Raw genomic sequence first — 19,863 nt, 5'->3', positions numbered from 1 at the left:
AGTTTGCAAGCTTAGCTTTACATCACTATAGAAAATGTTGTTACTTAGGGAGAGATTTGAGTATGCTTCTTTGGTCATTTCCAGGGAGAGAAAATTGCAAAGAAAAGTAAATCAAATCTGTAGGATTCATATCTTTTCATTTTACTATGTAAAGGTACTCTTAAATCTTTTCTAAATGCAATGAATAAGCAGGAAACTTTTCTTAGCACCTTTTATGATTAAGACCATCACAAAGAATAAAGGGTAAATTGAACAGCAAAAAAGAAACATTCAGTGTGTTCAACTGGCTGTGAATACCAATAAGCATCCGCTTGTTTATTTAGGGTTCAAAATTCCACAGTTTACACACTCCATGAAAATTGTATTCTTGCCCATAGTAATTATTCAAAAACAAAGCAACATTTCTTTCCTATGTACATTTTGGTGTTGTTAAATTTCTATTAAAAAACAGAACTGCCTTAGAAATCAGCAGTATATTATTACAGGCAAAATACGTAAAATGTAAAATATAACCAAAAAGTTCTGATTCTAACCTGACTTTTTTGTGCCATACAGGCCCTGTCTCAAATACGTTGGTCTTAAAGAGCTCATGCTAAGCATTAACACACTCATGTCCAGTACTCAGTAAATACTGGTTTGATTTCTAGTATTGGTATGTAAAGAAAACTAATACTTGGTTTCATCTGTGTCTACTTATAAGACATATATCACAGCATGCAGTACCACAACAACAGGGAAAAGAGTAAAGTCTAACCTCACAATACAATGTGAGAAAGTTAATTCTAAGGAGGTAAGTAGATGCTGGACTACACTTCAGACTGCAGAAGCAGCTCTGAACTTTGTTCACTTATCTCCCTGCCCCCATCAAATAAGAATGATAGGAAAACGCTGCCTTTTAAAACATCAAGAAAGACAAACAGTCCACACAGAAGTTTGGTCTATTAAATCTAAGAATTAGAAACCACCAAGTTACAACTTAACACAGTTTGAAAATTGTTTTATTTAATAGTGGTATACACAGTGCTTATATGTCAGGTACTTTACTAAGAGTTTTGCAACCAATTTCCTTAATTCTTAATTTTTTAAAAAAATACTCTTTAAAGTATGAAGTTGAAACATAACCTTAGATCGAAGTTAATTATTCATTAAATATATTTACATAGCCAGGCATTGGTGGCTCTTGCCTGTAATCCTATCTACTCAAGATGCTGAGATCTGAGGATTGAGTCTGAAACCAGCCCAGACAGAAAAGTCCATAAGACTCTTGCCTCTAAATAGCAAAACATCTGAGGTGGAGATTTGGGTCAAGTAGTAGAGCACCAACCTTTATAATAAAAGCCTAACAAGAGATCAAAGCCCTGAGTTCAAGCCTCAGTACCAGCACAGCAAAACAAAATAAAAGGCTATTTAACATTAAATCCCTCTTTAAATGTCATGCACATATAATCCTAGCCACTTGGGAGGCTGAGATTGGGAGGATAGCAGTTCAAGATCAAGCTGAGCAGGGAAGATCCCAAGAGCCCTTCTAAAGGGAGAGCTGAATTACAGGCATATGCCTATAATCTTAGCTACAATCAGAAGCCTAACATAAGTAGATAGGCAAGAATCAAGACTCTATCTCAAAAAGAGCCAAAAGAAATATAGGACTGGAAGTGTGGTTCAGCTGTAAGAGCACCTACCTAGCAAGCATAAGGCCCAGAATACCACCAAAAAAAACAAACAAACATGTTTCTCTGAATGTAGGACCACTATTAAAAACTGTAGGTTTAGGACTGAATAGTTTGGGGCTGGTAATGTGGCTTAGTGGTGGAGTGCTTACCTAGCATACAGGAAGGCCTGGGTACGATTCCTCAGTACCACATAAACAGAAAAAGCCAGAAGTGGCATTGTGGCTTAAGTGGTAGAGTGCTAACCTTGAGCAAAAGTAGTTCCGGGGCAGTGTCTAGGCTCTGAGTTCAAGCCCCAAGACTGGCAAAAAAAAAAAAGAGATTCAATAGTTTCAAATTAGATTTACATAAAAAAAAGTCACACAGAGTAAATTAAAAACAACTGGAGATGCCAATGAAAAAACTTTTTTGTCTGTCGTGGGGCTTGAATTCTGGGCCTAGGCACTTTTCTTACACTCTTCAACTCAAGGCGAGTGCTCTACTGCTTGAGCCACAGCACCACTTCTGGCTTTCTAGTGGTTTATTGGTGATAAGAGTCTCACGGAGTTTCCTGACCTGGCTGGCTTTGAACCATGATCCTCAGATCTCAGCCTCCTGTGTAGCTAGGATTATAGGCATGAGCCTCTGGTGTCTGGCTGAAAAATCTTTAAAAGATATGAATGCTCACTAATACATGTGAATCTATACAGTAAAATATGTTTTGCATGGGGTAATTAACAGTTTTCCAGTCTAAGTACATATAATAAAATACAGGCTTATACCTTTCATGGGCTGCAACACAGTACTTCAATCGTAGCTACTCAGGGGCTGAGATCTGAGGATCATGGTTTGAAGCAAGACTGGAGACAAAAGTCCCTGAGACTCTTTATCTCCAATTAAACACCAAAAAGGCTGCAAGTCAAACTGTGGTTGATGTGGCAGAGTGCTAGTTTTGAGAAAAAAAAAAAAAAAAAAAAAACCTCTGGGACAGTGCCCAGGCCCTGGATTCAAGTCCCAGGATCAAAAGGGAAAAAAAGAGATGTTAATTTGTATGATGTATGATGATAGAGTATCTTTCAGTTTAATCAAACTAAAATTTCAGCTCCAACTATGGGCTTTATTGCAAATATTGACTTTGCCATATAAGGAGCCCACTAGTACAGATAATACTAGCCTGTAATTATCTGTAGTACAGATAATTCTAATGCAGATCAATAGACATTTTAGAATCTGGAGAAGAATGCATATATCTCAAGGGAAGAAGCATAGAGGAGTTTTCATAACCATCTATCAGAATAATTTAGTATCTTAATTCACTATTATCAAAGGAGACTATTCCTTAAAAAGCAGAAATGCAAACTATATAATTTGTACGGCCAATGTAATTGTAATACAATTAAAGAGTCACAATAAATCTTCTACACTACACACTTAAATGTAAGTTTTTAATAAGAGGTTATTCCCAAATTAAAAGCCTTTTCCTGTCAAAACCTGAGGAATAATGCAGACAAGGACACAAAAGCATTCCGTTGCTTTATTAATGACAATGCTCACTGATCTGTGAATAACCTGGAAAAATGAAGATTATTGAGTTACTTTAGCAATCTATCCATCCATCACCACAAAACAGGTTTCAAAATGATGGATCATCTCACCACCCTGCTGTTTATCCCACACAAAACTCTAAACTCAACAATTATCACACAAGCATAATCATGCATACTCTCTATAGTTTATGCATTATCCCTATGCCAATATAAACCATGAACTAGAGCGAAAACTGCCTTTAAAATCATATACAAATGATATAGGAAGCAAAGAAGGTTGCTGTGCAACTCTCAGAATTCTAGAGTTTATATAACTTCTAGTCAATTGCAGTCCTCAACTTCGGAGACATTAGTTTTTTATTAATCTACTCCCCATTGCTCTTCTAATTGAATTAGAACAGTTCTCAATTAAGATAGTTCATCTTAGTGGTTCCTATTTTTTGTGAGAAAAGCAGGGTCATAGAGTCTTTTGAGATGCTGCCAGAAAAGATGAACCCTGTTACCAGAAAAAATGCAGCTATGCACATTATTCACACAAAATCAGGCATGCAATTTCAGGGCATTTACCCCCAAATTGCTGAATTCCAAGTGACTGATTATAGACACTGGATGCCAAGTTAAAAACTCATAAATCTGATGAATTCTTACTCTATTCAAACTTATACTGCTCTTCGTGTGTGTGTGTGTGTGTGTGTGTGTGTGATTATAGGTTTGCTTATGTTGTAATTGAGACTGCCCAAATTTTAAAAATGGGATTGTAATTAAATTTAGTAGATTACAATTCTATGTTTTATTAATTTGTGAACTGGTAAAATAGGAAAAACATGTATTAAAATGTTCAGTCATTTGGTTACTAGGTAAGGGAATTTAAGCATTTTCTTTTTTGCAGTGAAGACAATTGATTCTAAGGCCTCACATATATTAAGCAACATGCTATTACTGTGCTGCATCCCTGGCCCTCTAATTCTTTTTCTTTTGGGGGGGGTCCGGTCGTGGGCCTGAACTCTGGGTCTGGGCGCTGTCCCTCAGCTATTCACCTCAAGGCTAGCTAGCACTCTACCACTTGAGACACAGTGCCACTTCTGGCTTTTTTTTCTGCTTATGTGATGCTTGAAGAATCGAACCCAGGGCCTCATGCATGCAAGGCAAGTGCTCTACCACTGAGCCACCTTCCCAGCCCTCCCTCTAATTCCTATAGTAACAATAACTTAACACTTCTACTACTTTTTTTAAAGTTTCTGTATATGAAAATATATTTCTTCTATAATGACAACTATTTTAATTTTAAAATGTTGACAGCAACCTAGGAACACAACTATATTATCTCACTACATTATCATATATATTATGGTGTACCTATCTATATCCACATACTATACTATTTTGCCTTTTAAAAATGTTAAGTATGCACATTTACACATAAATGACTTCTGTATGAGCAAGTAAAAGGTGGGAACATATGCAACTAGTTTAAGTTAAACTAGAATTTAAATATAGAGTATGGTGATTATATTGTTTTCATAAAATTATGGAAAGTATCCTTTTTGCCCCTCAGCATTTTCATTTCTCCCCTAAATATTAAGATTATATGCCACCGAATAATTTGTTTTTAATACCTACTTAACATCTCCTATATGTCAGATTGCTTAATGACTTTCATAAATTATCTGATACAAAGGCTAAGATATTTTATTCCACTCCTTGAAGTAAATTTACATTGCTCTGTATTATAGAATCAAAATTTCAGTAAAAATATTAAAGAAAAGTCTTCAAGGAACTTTTATTCTCAATGATTTTCAACATGGATTTTGTTTGGGTGTTATTGCTAGAAAGGAAAAACATGTGTGTTAGGTAGATTATTCTGTAGGGGACACCAATTCAGCTACATCCTCAGTTGAACTAAATCAGTACCTTTCAAACAGGGATAGACTTGTCCCAACAAGATATATAACAATGTCTCAAGACATTTTTTTGTCTATTACAGTGGATGGGTAAAGGTAATGGCATCCTAGTAGGTAGATGGTTAGAGGCCAGTGATACTGTTACACAACCTACTATGCAAAGGAGTGGCCTTCTCCAAACCATACACACACACATAAAATTGTCAGTGGGGTGCTGATGCTCATGCCTATAATCCTAACTACTCAGGAGACTGAGATCTGAGGATCATGATTCAAAGCCAGCTTGAGCAAGAAAGTCTGTAAGACTTTTATCTCCAATTAATCACCAGAAAACTGGAAGTGGCACTGTGGCTCAAAGTGGTAGAGTACTGTGGCCTTGAGCAAAAGAGAACAGGGACAGCACCTAGGCCCCAAGTTCAAGCCCCATAAACAAAAAAAATGCCCTGCAAAAATTTAGTAGCACTAAGATCACAAAACTGAATTAAACCAAGCATTTCTAGAACAATTATATATCTCACATAATGTACTACATTAAATGATAGGTTAGGGGCAGATTATAGATTGCTCTTGCCTGGAAGTTGAACCCAACCTTTTTTGCTCCTTTCTGAAAATAGAAGGGTTAGTGGCATTCTGGGATTCCTACATCATCAAAGTGTAGGCAGCTTATGTTTTTTACCTTAGCTTCATTACGTATCTGCTCAGTCTCCTAGAAGGCATTGGTGAGACTTGATGACATTCCTAGCTATATTGTACATTTTGGAATACAATGAAACAATTTCTTATTCTCAATTCATCCATGAGTACACAGTTTCTTCTCTTCCCTTTTATTTTTCCATGTTTTCTTTTTCTGTTGTGTTAGTCCTAGGGCTTGAACTCAGAGCCTGAGTGCTATCCCTGAACATTTTTGCTCAAGGCTACAACTTGAGCCACAGCTCCACTTCCAGCTTTTGGTGGCTGACTGGAGGTAAACGTTTCATGGACTTTCTTTCCAGTCTAGCTTTGACCTGTGATCCTCAGATCTCAGCCTCCTGGGTACTAGGACATGATTACAAGTGTGAGCCACTAGCACCCAGTTTACATTATTTTTTTCTATCAACAAAACTAGACAACTGCCTGACACAATTATCAAAGTCTATGTTATATACTCTGGCATATATTCCACTATATGTAGAAAAGTACTAGCCAGAGAACAGGTGCTTGAAAACACAGCTACTGCATTAAATAAATTGGAAATTTATTCAAATATATAACACATGACACAGAAGAATCTTCTAAAGTTTTTGGTCATCTTAATTAAATGCTTTCCCTTGCTAACTGGAATTGAACATAGAGAGCAATTCCTCTCTACCAGTGTTCTTTAGAGAAGTAGTACCAGCAACATCTTGGAACTGGTTAAACAGTGATCCAGATGCATTGTATTCAGAAAATTGTTTTTTTCAAATAGCAACTCCTTTGTACAACTATTTAAAGATAGTACAATAAAATTTAGGAAGACATTTTCTTTTCATCTCTTACTACAAATCTACAAGTCTGAAACTCAGGAGATGTAGTCTAGCAATTTTGTGTTAATTTCTGATACTCAAAAAAGCTTGATTAATGCTGCTTTGTCACTTCTTTCACAATTTCCATAGTTATACATAATCAACCTCTATTTATTCATTTGGTTATCAAATACTTAGTGAATGACTAACATAGTCTTTGCAATGAGGCATTTCTGTATAATCTCCTAATCTTGAAGTATTTATCAATGATTATACTTTATAATCAATAATATAAAACTATTAAACTGAACTGGGCTCAGAAAACTTGAATTTGTAAATTCAGGTTAAGGTATAAAAATGATTATTACAGAAGAAAATAAGTAGATTGCTTGTTTTGAAAGATGTTTCCATATGATTTCCCTGAAAGGAACTATATAACATTCAGTAAGATGTATTGGAGCTGGGAAGGTAGCTCAGTGGTAGAGTACTTGCCTTGCATGCATGAGGCCCTGCGTTTGATTCCTCAGCACCACACAAGCAGAAAAAGCCGGAAGTAGTGCTGTAGCTCAATTTGGTAGAATGCTAGCCTTGAGCTGAAGAGCTGAGGGCCAGTGTCCAGGACCAGAGTTCAGGCCCCATTACCGACAAAAAAAAAACAAAAACAAACAAAAAACCCCAGATGTATTGATCTTCTGATCTGGGACTTTGAACTAAAGATAGCACTTTTAAAATCAGAGGAAAAGTAGAGAAAAATATAAAACTTCTTAGACCCTATATTTTTAGAAAATCCCATGATTATGACAAAATCACAGTAGCAACTATAAATCTCATTTTTGGGCATAATTCTCTCATCACTAACTGAATGCATCAAATGGATTCCTACCCATAGTTCTCTTACAGTCTTAAGCAAGATTTTTAGATATGCAAATATCCATTTATATCTTGTGGACTTTGGATCTTCACATTGTCTCTTTTTTTGAAAGATTTTGTGTTCTATGAATTTCTGAGAAAGTAGGAAATTTTCCTTAAGTAATACTGTAACTATTTAAGTGTTTAGTGGTAATCATTGATTTATTCATGTATAACATATTCTGATATTGATTTTTTTATCCTTCATCTTTCAAAAGTTCTATCACATAAAGCATAAAAATAGAACATCAAATCTAGGCCACCAAAGAATAAAAGACTACCTAGTAACCCAACAGTTAAGGCCTTATTTTTTTTTAGTTTTTATTTTATAAACGTAAAACTCTCTGGGCAGTCCAGGTCTACCAGGTCTACTTATAAAAAAAAAAAAAAAACACGTAAAGTTTGTTTGCTCCCACTGGTACTGCTCCATTTCTTAGGTTATGAAAGCATGACACAGTATAAAAAACCTATTCTGAACTAGAAGGTATTTCTGAAGCTTACTATGTTACCAACCATACAGATAACAAATAAATTAGTCCCATTAGGGCTTAAAAGGGACTTCTGTTTCGAAGGTATTGTGAGAGTTTAAAAATCTATATATTTCATAAATACTCTATCCTGTATGCCAGAAAAAATATTAAGTAACTAATATATAGTAAAGGAAATTCTAAGACTAGCTAGACTAGAAAAATATATAGGTTTCAATGCCTTTTCTTTCAATATGGTCCCAATTATATATCCTGACATATTGATGTGTACTAGGTACCACAATAAATAAAGCACTATTTTCTTTGCTAAAAAATCTACCTATTTAAAATGATTTTAAAAAACCTCAAAATATGTTTATTCTTTAAAGTTATCTCTAGTAGTTAACATGTTATACTGCTTACAGAGAATTCACTTAGAATGCAAGGATATGACTTACAAATGTCTTTGAATCCTTCACATAAATATGCATGCATGCCATTTATAACAGTAGCCTTGATGAGAACACTGTGTAACTGGCTTTGAGAAACGCCTATGAGGCTTATATTAGAACACAGAATAGTGGTTAGAAATCACAGAACAGGTGACACCTTATTCGGATGACCTGGTGATAAAAATTGTAAGCGATGATGTATAGATGATGGTAGAGTTACTAATTTAGGATATAAACAGAACAATATATGAAATTATAAAGCATTATATATGGGATTGATTATATAATTAGAGGTTAAAACTCCTACTCCATGTAAATGCATTTTTATTATAACTCACACATACTTTCATGTTTATAAAATATAGGAGTCATCTTAATGACAAAACAACCACTTAACAGTTTAACATATTATTTCAAACATAACAGATACAGTCTTTTCTGTTTTTACTATATGTACACTTAATCACATCATTAACTGAAAGTATACTTCATAAAGGACAGGATGATGTACAATTTTTATATCAAACTTCAAAATTGAGATAATATTCACAAAACTGAGCAATACTGACAATCTTCTGTATATGATAAAAAGGAAAGTTCTGACAAAATCTCAGCTTTGTTAAAGTTAAAACTGTCTTTTGGAAAATGTCTTTTTTGTCTAGGATATATGGAATCCATAAAGGATTCAATCTGAAAGTTTATACTAGATGATACATACAAAAAGAACTTCAAATGAATTTTCCTTAAAAATAGAAAAAAGGCTGGGCACTAGTGGCTCAGGGCAATAACCCTAGCTATCAGAAGGCTGAGATCTGAGGATCTCAGTTTGAAGCCAGCCTGGGCAGGAAAGTCTATGAGACTCTAATCTCCAATTAACCACCAAAATACCAGTAGCAGAGCTGTGGCTTAAGTGGTAGAGCACAAGCCTTGAGCAAAAGAGCTCAGAGACAGTGCCTAGGTCCCGATTTCAAGCCACAGATCAAACACAAAGAAAAGAGAGGAAGGGAGGGGCAGAGAGAGAGGAAAGAGGCTCAAATATAAATTTAGAATATATATGATTAATAATAAATATAGGCTGGTGCTGTTGGCTCACCCCTATAATCCTAGTTACTCAGGAAGCTGACATCTGAGGCTCATGGTTCAAAGCCAACCTGGGCAGGAAATTTCATGAGACTCTTATCTCCAATTAATCATGCACACAAAAAAGCTAGAAGTAGGGGTATGGTTCAAGTGGTAGAGCCCTAGCCTTAAGCAAGAAAAAATGTTCAGGATAATTTCCCACAATATTTTTAGTACACTATTGTTGACTGTGACATGTAAGAAGAGGTAGATTAAGCGTGAAATTTTCCATTTGTACCATTATGTATAGAATCAAAAGGTCTCAGAGTTTGGAAAATTATGGATATTAGAGATGTACAACCTGCTTTCCATATAAAATGTTAGTAAGAAGGCCAATTAGACAGGTAACTTCCAAGGGATCTGTCCATTCTGTCCTTGTCTGCTAACTTACCTTTGTGAGGAGTGAATAGCATGTGGTATTATGAGAAAACAGTGTGGTTTCTTTGAAGCAGACAGTGATACAAGAAAAGGGAAAAATGGTTTAAACCCAGGAGCTGATGGCTCATGCCTGCAATCCTAGCTTGTCAGGTGGCTAAGATATGAGGCCACAGTTTAAAACCAGCCAGGCAGCAAAGCCCAGGAGACTCTGATCTCCAAATGACCACCAGAAAACTGGAAGTGGAGCTGTAGATCAAAGTGGCTTGAACAAAAGAGTTCAGGGACAGCACCCAGACCCTGAGTTTCAGCCCCACAACTGACAAAAAAAAAGATAAAGAAATCCATAAACTCCCTTCTTAATTTCAATTGATAGAAGGAGCACTGGTCCTGGAGAACATGGTATTCCTTATTCATTCTTATTTTGACCTATATGGTTAGAGGAAGTATAGAAGTCTATCATATTCTAAAATAAGTGATATGAAAGGGGTAAATCTGATGAAGGCACATTGTATGCATATGTGGAACATGTCAAAGTTAAAACTCCCTGTACAATTAATTGATGCTAATTTAAAAAATAAGTTAAGCTGGGCACTAGTGGCTCATTCCTGTAATCCTAGCAATGTGGTTAGCTGAGATCTGAGGATGATAAGTCAAAGCCAGCCTGGGCAAGAAAGTTGTAAGATAACATCTCCAATAAACTACCTCAAAAAGCCAGAAGAAAGGTGGTGTGAAAGCACTAGATGTGAGTAAAAGGAGCTCAGAGACAAGCCCAGGCCCTGAGTTCAAGCCTCAGCACCAATACACAAAAATATAATGTTACCTTCAAATTAATGGCATTCTCACATTCACTCATACAATCATATATGTAGGAGATTGGTATTTGAAAATATCTACTTCCAGTGGGATACTGAACTGCATATGATGACAGCACTTCCTGTTAATACTAGAAAATGATATTTTGCATGAAACATAATTCTTACTGTACTGATGAGATTGAAGGAAAACTAATGTCCATGATAAACACCCTATCTCCCAAATGCCTCCAAGCATTCAGTAAAAACCTACAGCAGAAATTAAACCTTTGAGCCATGAGCAGTGCAGGAAAAAAATAAATTAATTTTGAAAAGTATTATATCAGGATCTCCATGCAAGAGAGATCTGGAACCCTACTATTAAGTATAGATGCCTTGAAAAGAACTAGAACGTTTTCAAGTTTGTAGTGCCTTGTGTGTAAAAGAAACACAATTTAGGAAAGTACTCTGCATCCTTAGATTAAAGCCAGTAAGATATATATGCCTAAAGAAAAACATTGCACAAGGAAATAAGTCATTCAGATGAATAAGGAGACATAGCACCTGGAAATATTAGATCACCAATATTAACAGTTAACAGAAACAGGGGGTAGGGGAAAAGGGAGAAAAATAAGGAAAGGGGTAACAAGTTAGACAAGAAATGTACTCACTACTAACTTATGTATCTATAACCCCTCTGTACATCACCTTGACAATAAAATGAGAATAAAAGAAAAGAAAAAGTGTAAAATAGCTATATGCCACTTGTTTAAATAAATAGTAATTGAAAATACATGTCAAATGCTCAAAAATGGTAAGGCTCCAGTGGCTCAAACCTATAATGCTATTCAGGGGGCCGAGATCTAAGGATTGTGATTCAAAGCTAGCCTGGGCAGGAAATTGTGAGATTCTTATCTCCAATTAACTACCAAAAAGGCAGGAAGTGGAGCTGAGGTTTAAGTGGTATAGGAATAGCTTTGAGCCAAAAAGCTCAGGGATAATGAGCAGGTCCTGAGTTCAAGCCTGAACACTGGCAAAACAAAAACAGAAACAAGGGTGGGGAAGGGGGAGATGGGACTGGAAGGGGAGGGGAAACAAAGGAGGAGGCAACAATGCTTGGTAAGAAATGTACTCATTACCTTGCTCATGTAATTGTAACCCCTATGTACAGTATTTTCACAATAAAAAAATGATAAAGAGTGCAAGCTCGTAATTCTAGCTACTTGGGAGGCAGAGATGGAAGGATCACAGTTAAGGCTAACCAGGCATAAAAATTCTCAAGATTCCACCTCAACCAGCTGCAGAATGTGATAAGGCATGCTTGTCATTCCAAGCTATATGGTAAGCAAAATGGCTGCCCGCAGTAGCATGTACACCATTGTAACAAATGGGAGGATCAGAATCCAGGCAGGTCTGGGAATAAAGCAAACCTGTATCTCAGATAATATCCAATTTAAAAAAGGGACCGGTGAAATGCCTCAAGTGGGAAAATTCTTGCTTAGTACTCATAATACCTTAAATTCAAATCTCAGTATCACACACAAAAAAATGATAGAGTTCAAGTCGAGTGCAAAAACAAAGCAAGGAACTTTTAGAGTTCTTGAAATTGAAATATAAAAATATTGAAATTAAACTGAATGTGTTAAACTACAGATTAACCACTGGTAAGAGAATTAATATACGGTCATGAATACCAATATTAACGAAAACCCAGAATACAATCAAAAGTACAAAACATGCAAAAAATGTGAATGTACTATTAATATGCAAGGAAAAGTGATTTCTAAAGTTCAAAGCCTATTTATAGTCCAAATATTGAGAAAGGAAATAATGAAGAAAATGAGTATCTGTAAAGGTATTGGTCAGCAATTTTCTAAAATATTAAGCAACATAAATTCACAGAAAACCCATAATGTATTTGGTTGAGTTATATGGACCTATGGGTCAAAATGGATACACTGGGAATGTGGCTTAGTGGTAGAGTGATTGGCTAGCATGCAGGAAGCTCTGGATTTGATTCCTCAGTACCACATAAACAGCAAAAGCTGGAAGTTGTACTGTGGCTAAAGGTAGAATGCTAGCCTTAAGGAAAAAGAAGCTCAGGGTCAGCTCCCAGGACTGGCAAAAAAAAAGATACATTATTAACATCATATGTTCAATACACACTAAGCTAAATACACAGAAAGCAACGCTTTAATATTCAGCAAGGTAAAAAGGTAAAATACAAGCTGTCTTAGAAATAGCTTGAGTGTAAAGATAACCCCTACAAAGAAATGAAAAAATCAGGTTGATATCAAAATTTCAACAGCAAAATGAAAGATAAATAATAAAATTTTACCATACTGACAAGAATTGTCAACCAGGAACTGTTTACTTGATTACATTTCAGTCAAGTCAAAGAAGGCAAAAAACAAAACAAAACATTTTCAGGTACATGTAACTATAGGAAAGGAGCAGCCAGCCCCCTGTTAACAAAATTCAGCAAAAGAGACTGTCAAATCAGATTAAAAACATGCAAGTCTATATTAGTCAGAGCACTAAACAAAAAAGCTGAAAATTAAGAGGATTCAGAAAGACATAACAGGTAAATTTTTAAAAAGTAGTAAGAACTACCTGAAAAGTAGACAAAGAAGAATTTAAGGGAAAAAAGACATCATTACAGATGGAGAAATTTAGCAGGTAATGTATAACATTTAATCAGGAAAATTAAAAAATAGGAAATTCCTATTAACTTAATTACCTCCCAATAAATGGAAAGTTAATAGTATTATAGAAAGAAATTGACATATTCAAGATCATTATGGGAGATTTCAAAACACATTTCTCTATTATTAATAGACCAAGAGAAACAGAAGTAAAACAAAGTTTTTTTTACTGGCTTATATATGAGGAGGGGTTAGGCTGTATTTTAACTCAATTTTACCTCCTCTATCACACTCCCTGCTCCCTTCCCTCTAAGAACCCAACAGGTTTTATTTTCCATTTTCACAATTGCAATTAGATTATTTGGGTAGTATTCAAGCTTCTTTACTCTCCCTGCCAGGCACTCCCTGAAGTTTCCACATTGAGCCCCAAGAAAAACCTTTAGAGAACCCAGTACCAAGCAACTTCATATAAATATTTTCAAGCAGCCACACACTGGTGGCTCATACCTGTAAACCTAACTGCTCAGGAGACTGAGATCTGAGATTATGGTTCAAAGCCAACCCAAGTAGGAAAGTCTGTGAGACTTATCTCCATTAAACTAACAAAAAGGCTGCAACTGGAATGGTAGATCAAAGTGGTATAGAGCTAACCTTTAGCCAAAGAAGTTCAGGGACAGTGCCCAAACGTTGAAATCAAGTCCCAGAACTAGCACCAAAAACAAAAACAAAAAAATTCTCAAGCATATATGGAAAAGAGTAAAATAAATGACATACTAGACTACAAAATAAATATCAATGAAGTGCAAAGAATTAGTACCACAAATCAACTACCTAGCAAGCACAAACCCTGAGTTCAAACCCCAGTATCAAAAAAAATTAAAAAAGAATTAATACCATAAAATCATATGTTCCACCAATAATGCAATTAAGATAAAGAAGAATCAATAAGTTAGCTATTCTCAAATATCTTATAATAACTCATGGATCTGTGAAAAAATTATAATAGAAATTAAAATGCTTAGAATAAATGAAAATTATACATTAAGATGTAGAAGAATAGTATAAACTTTATAATCCTCATTATATTAGAAAATAAAAAGATTACCTGGGCACTGGTGGCTCATGCCTATAAACCTAGCTACTCAGGAGGCTGAGATCTGAGTATCACAGTTCAAAGGCAGTTTGGGCAAGAAAGTATGAGACTCTCATCTCTAATTAACCAGCAAGAAGTCAGAAGTGGAGGTTTGGCTCAAGTGATATAGTACCTTGAGCAAAATGGCTGAGAAACAATGACCAAGCTCTGAATTTAAGCCCAAGGACCTGAACACACAGACACACAGACACACAGACACACACACACACACACACACACACACACACACACACGACAAGAAAAGGAAAAATGAACTTCAAATACATGATCCATATGTTTTGGAGAATTATGACATTTTGAAAAACTGAAAAACTACACAGCTTAAAAATATTGAAGAAATTGAGAAAAAGTTAAATATTGTCAAGAACATAAAAATGTGTCTTTTTCACTTACTATCTCAAATCTCTATGTGAAGTTTAAAAAAAATCTATAATGTTACATATTAAAATTGATCAACACTCATTGAAAGCTACTGAATAATTGAAAGTAGGGGGATGGGGAAAGTGAGAGAAATGGAGAGGCTCAATACAAACATATATACATGTGAGAAATACCACAGTAAATCTCCTTTGAATAATTAACAAACACTAAAAAAAAGTGGGGTTATTGGGAAGAGGAAGTTCTAATGGAGAAAGTGAAAGAGAGTGAATATGGTCAAAATACTTTACTTACCTGTGTAAAAATAGAATAATGAAGCTTGTTGAGACTGGTTAGAAAAAAGGGGAGAGAAATGAAGGAGAGTGATAGAGGGGATAAACCTGATCAAGATACATTGTATACATACATGGACACGTCAAAATGAAACTCCCTTGGACATGTGATTAATACTAATAAAAATGTAGAGGAATAGAATTCTACTCCTCCATCATAAAGAAGGATACTGTACCATTTATAAGGAAATAGAAAGATGGGATAAAATTATAGTAAGTGAAATAAGCCAAACTGAAAGAAAGATAGGTTGCATGTTTTCCTTCATTTGTGATATCAAAAATGTATCTATAAATCTACAAGTAAACACACTGGATGTTTTAAAAATATACTGGGACTTGATAAATTATACAGGTGTCTAAGCATTCACACAGTGAGATCAAAGGAGAATATTCTTAGGAGAGGAATGAAAAGGAGCAAGAGCCATGTGCATTTGACCATATAAACAATATTTATTCAAATGAACTCCAGGAAGTAGAAACGAGGTTTTTTTTTCCTTTGTTGCCATTTTCAATTTTTATTTTCGTTTGTCTTGTTTGTTTATCTGTCTTTGGGAGGGTAAAGGGAGCACAGGAATGGAGGAACAAAGTGGGAACAAATGCAGCAGTGATGCTCACTAGACACTATGCTGAAAATGAGCTATAAAACTAGTGGGTGGGAGAAAACCAAAATCGGCAATGTGACTCAAGTAGTAGAGCGCTTGCCTTGAGCTGAAGAGCTCAGGGACAGTTCCCAAGCCCAGAATTCAAACAAACAAAAAAAAAAAAAAAGAAAACTTGTGGGTGGGGACCAGAGGAAAAAAATGGGAGAGAGGAAGGGATGAGATTGTCCAAAAAGAAATGTGCTATTTACCTGACTTATGTAACTATAACCTCTTTGAACATCACTTTTACAATAACAAAAAAAATGCAATAAAAAAGAAGAGCAGAGATGAAGTTTCCCAGGGTAAAGAAAAAGAAAGAAAGGAATTTTAAAATGTAGAGGGAAAAAAACTTCACCCACACATGCAAAGTGTGTTTGGCACCATTTAGTAGAGTGAGATGTAAACAAATGTATCCTGAAATAAATGTATTCATTAAACATACTGTAGTAATACAGTAGTAGTGTTTTCATAGCTACTTCCTGTTCTACTCTGGTCAATTCAAGAATTGCAAGTATCTACTTCAAATACTGTGAAACACTAATCATCTCCAGATGAGCAGTTATTCTCCCCAGAAAATTGTTATCACAGTAAAAAGGTGATCTTTTAGTTCCCAAATAGTTTTTACATTATATATGTGTTAATCATTTTTATATTATTGGTAAGGTTTCAGTCAGCTTCAGGCTATTAATAGTTTAGTTATGGGGAGTTAGGGGAATTGACAGTAAAGTGGTTCAGGACCCATAACCACAATGTTGTTCAAGGGTCAACTTATTTAACTCGAGTTTAGGTCTAAAAATGGGTAAGGGCAAGGGTGGGAAGGGATAAGCTGAATAAAATCCTCAGAACAGTAAAATATGGGAGAGTAAAATGAGCAGAAGTTAATAGCTATGAAAAAAGGTTTAACAGAGCCAAAATAAATTTTAAAAATTCTAAAGCTGATTCTTTGAAAATATAATAGGTTATAAAATTTGCCCCAGGCTACATGGCTAATACAGATAAAATCAAGCCATCTATCTCCACAGTCTGGGGATTTTCTGGTTGGGTTTTTTTTTGTTGTTGTTTGTTATTGATACCAGTATGAAGGTTTTAATTCAAGGTTTCTTGCTTGCTTGCACAACTAGTACTGTACCACATGAACCTCTTCTACCATTCTAGCTGGCTTGTTTTGCTGATTATTTTGCTTCAAGCCACAATCCTTCAGATCTCAGCCTCTTGAATAGCCAAGATCACAGGATTGAGCCACTGGTACCTGGTCTCCATGGACTATATTTTTAACTACTATATAATACTACCTCCAAAAATAAGTATGAAAGATAAGGTTCCTATATTTATCTATATTCATCTTAGTGAAGCCCATGTATCAGAAATACAATAAGACAATATGCATGAAGCCCAAATAACTGAAAAAAGATTAGCATTAAGAATATACTTAAAAACTCCTACAATTTACTAGGAAGACAACAACCCAAAAGATGAATAGAAAAATGTTACAAGTCTTTCTCAGAAGAGAAACCATGAGTAGTTCAGAAACATAAGAGGATTAGTCTCATAGGTAATCAGGTATTTAAGATAAAAATACAACTGATAATAATTTTATGTGAATTAAATGGACAAAAACGTTTTCTCTGGTGGCAAACACACAACTATAAAAATGTTTATACACTGCTAATAGGAAGCGACTGGTACCACCTTCTAGAAAAATAACCGGCCACTGTGGCATAATATGTCAAAATTCAAATATGTTATGACACAGAAATCTCACCCTTAGGTAAGTATCACAAAGAAATTTTTGAACATATATATCCTGACATATGTATATCCATACACATAACACACACATGGATGATAAGAATGAAAAACTAAATCTATGTGTGTCAATCAACAGAAAACTGGAAAAACAGATTGTGGTATATTCACAGTGGAATATTATCTATAAATTAATTTTTTTTGTCAGTCGTGGGGCCTGAACTCTGGGTCTGGGCTCTGTCCCTCAGCTCTTCAGCTCAAGGCTAGCGCTCTACCACTTGAGCCACAGTGGCACTTCTGGCTTTTTCTGCCTATATGGTGCTGAGGAATCAAATCAAGGGCTTCATGTATGCAAGGCAAGCACTTTACCACTGTCACCTTCCCAGACTCTTACAAATTAAAATTATGATAATATGTAAGGATGATGCTTTGAAACATAATATTGAATGCAAAAGGCAACTTAAGGTATCTTTGTCAAATGCATGATTAACTAAGAAACAGAGGTGCAATCGCATAGGTAATCAAGGAAACAGGATAAAAATATAATGCAATGATTTTCCATGTGAATGTACGGACATGGATTTTTTAAATGCTGAAAAATTTGTGGAGCTCTGGAAATTGTTATATTTGTCACAAAGCCAAATAGGCCAAATAGAATACATCATTTATATGAATAACTAAGCAGGTAAATAGCTTATTCTTTAAAAAAAAAATAGAACGAAGTGCTTGTTTCCATATATTAAACTGTAAATATATCTCATTTTTGTTCTGTCATGTATTACTTAGGTATCTCCTTTAGAAAGGACCAGAAAATCTATATGAAACTTACCTACAGAAACATTGAGGAAGTTCCCCCTGGCCATATAAGGGAAACAAAAATGGAGTGTTGCCATATCGCCCAAGACAGTGAAGAAAGTTCTTGGTAGCTTTGAGACCATCAGTGGTGCTGCTGCTTGACTCTGATGACATTGCAATTGAATGCAGGACAAAATATTGCAGGTTGGGTGTTAATTTTTGAGTTTTTAAATATTGAGAAAATGTAATCTCCTCATAGCCTATAAAATAGGAAAATAATTAAAATGAGAAGTAGGCTTTTATTTAAGATCCCACCTACATGAAAATGATCAAGTCTGTTTAAGACTTCACAAAGGATTGTGATTGATATTATTATTATATTTTCCACAGTGACTATTGATTTCAACAGGGAAAAGAAAAGAATTTTAGCTGGGTGCTGGTGGGTCATGCCTATAATCCTAACTACTCAGGAGGTTGAGATCTGAGGATCATGATTTGAAGCCAGCCCCAGCAGGAAAATCTGTCACATTCTTATCTCCAATGAACCACCAGAAATCCAGAAGTGGCGCTGTAGCTCATGTGGTAGAGTGCTAGCCTTGAGCTTAAGAGCTCAAGGACAACGTCAAGGCCCAAAGTTCAAGCCCCACAACCAATTTAAAAAAAAAAAAGAATTTCACTATCCTTATTGCATTGACAATACAGTTTTTAAGCTTTAAATAATGAATCTTTATTATTTTATGGATTTAAAAAAGAAAGAAAATCAGCCAGGTACAAGTGGCTCTGGCCCATAGTAGGAGCTACTCAGGTGGCTGAGATCTGAGGATTGTGGTTTGAAGCCAGACCAAGCAGAAAAATCTGTAAGATCCTTATCTTAAATCATCAAAAAGCCAGGAGTGGAGCTGTGCTCAAGTGGTAGAACATCAACCTTGAGCAAAAAATCTCAGGGACAGTGCTCAGGGTTTAGTTCAAGCCCCCTATCTCTCTCTCTCTCTCTCTCTCTCTCTCTCTCACTCACACACACTCATACACAGAGAGAAAAAAATCTCATTTCATTGCCATTTAAACTTCAATGCTGACAATAATTACATTTGGAAATATTAAATAAAGTGAATACTTGCTGATAAAAATAATAGAGTAGTGGATAACTTTTGGTAAACACTTCTTACTAGAACTGACTAGAACAATGAACTATGATGAAAAAGCAATAAAACTAATTTCAGTCTGGCTAGAGAAATTAGTTATTATGCATCAAAAATAAGGGACCCAGATAGGAGCCTGTGACCACACCTACAATGGTAGCTACTCAGGAGACTGAGACCTGGAGGATCTCAGTTCAAAGGCAGCCCAGGAATAAAAGTCTGTAAAGATAACATCTCCAGTTAACCACCAAAAAAACAGGGCTGGAGGTATAGTTCAAGTAGAAGAATGTCAGCTTTCAGCAAACAAGTCAAGTAAGACAACAAGTCCCAAAGTACACACACA

General features: G+C 35.4%; 1 protein-coding gene across 1 annotated transcript in view; it reads right to left on the bottom strand.

The window, feature by feature from the left end:
- Positions 1 to 19,863, bottom strand: part of Chm (choroideremia (Rab escort protein 1)) — a 216,403-nt gene that overhangs the window by 91,791 nt on the left and 104,749 nt on the right. Inside the window, exon 8 of the mRNA XM_013024996.1 lies at positions 18,416 to 18,641. Coding sequence (XP_012880450.1) covers positions 18,416 to 18,641 — 226 coding nt within the window. The remainder of the gene's footprint in view (positions 1 to 18,415; positions 18,642 to 19,863) is intronic.

The sequence above is a fragment of the Dipodomys ordii genome, unplaced genomic scaffold (assembly GCF_000151885.1).
Source record: "Dipodomys ordii isolate 6190 unplaced genomic scaffold, Dord_2.0 Scaffold80, whole genome shotgun sequence".
NCBI lineage: Eukaryota > Metazoa > Chordata > Mammalia > Rodentia > Heteromyidae > Dipodomys > Dipodomys ordii.
Note: the sequence above shows the minus strand (reverse complement) of the source record. Positions and strands in the feature narration are given on the sequence as shown.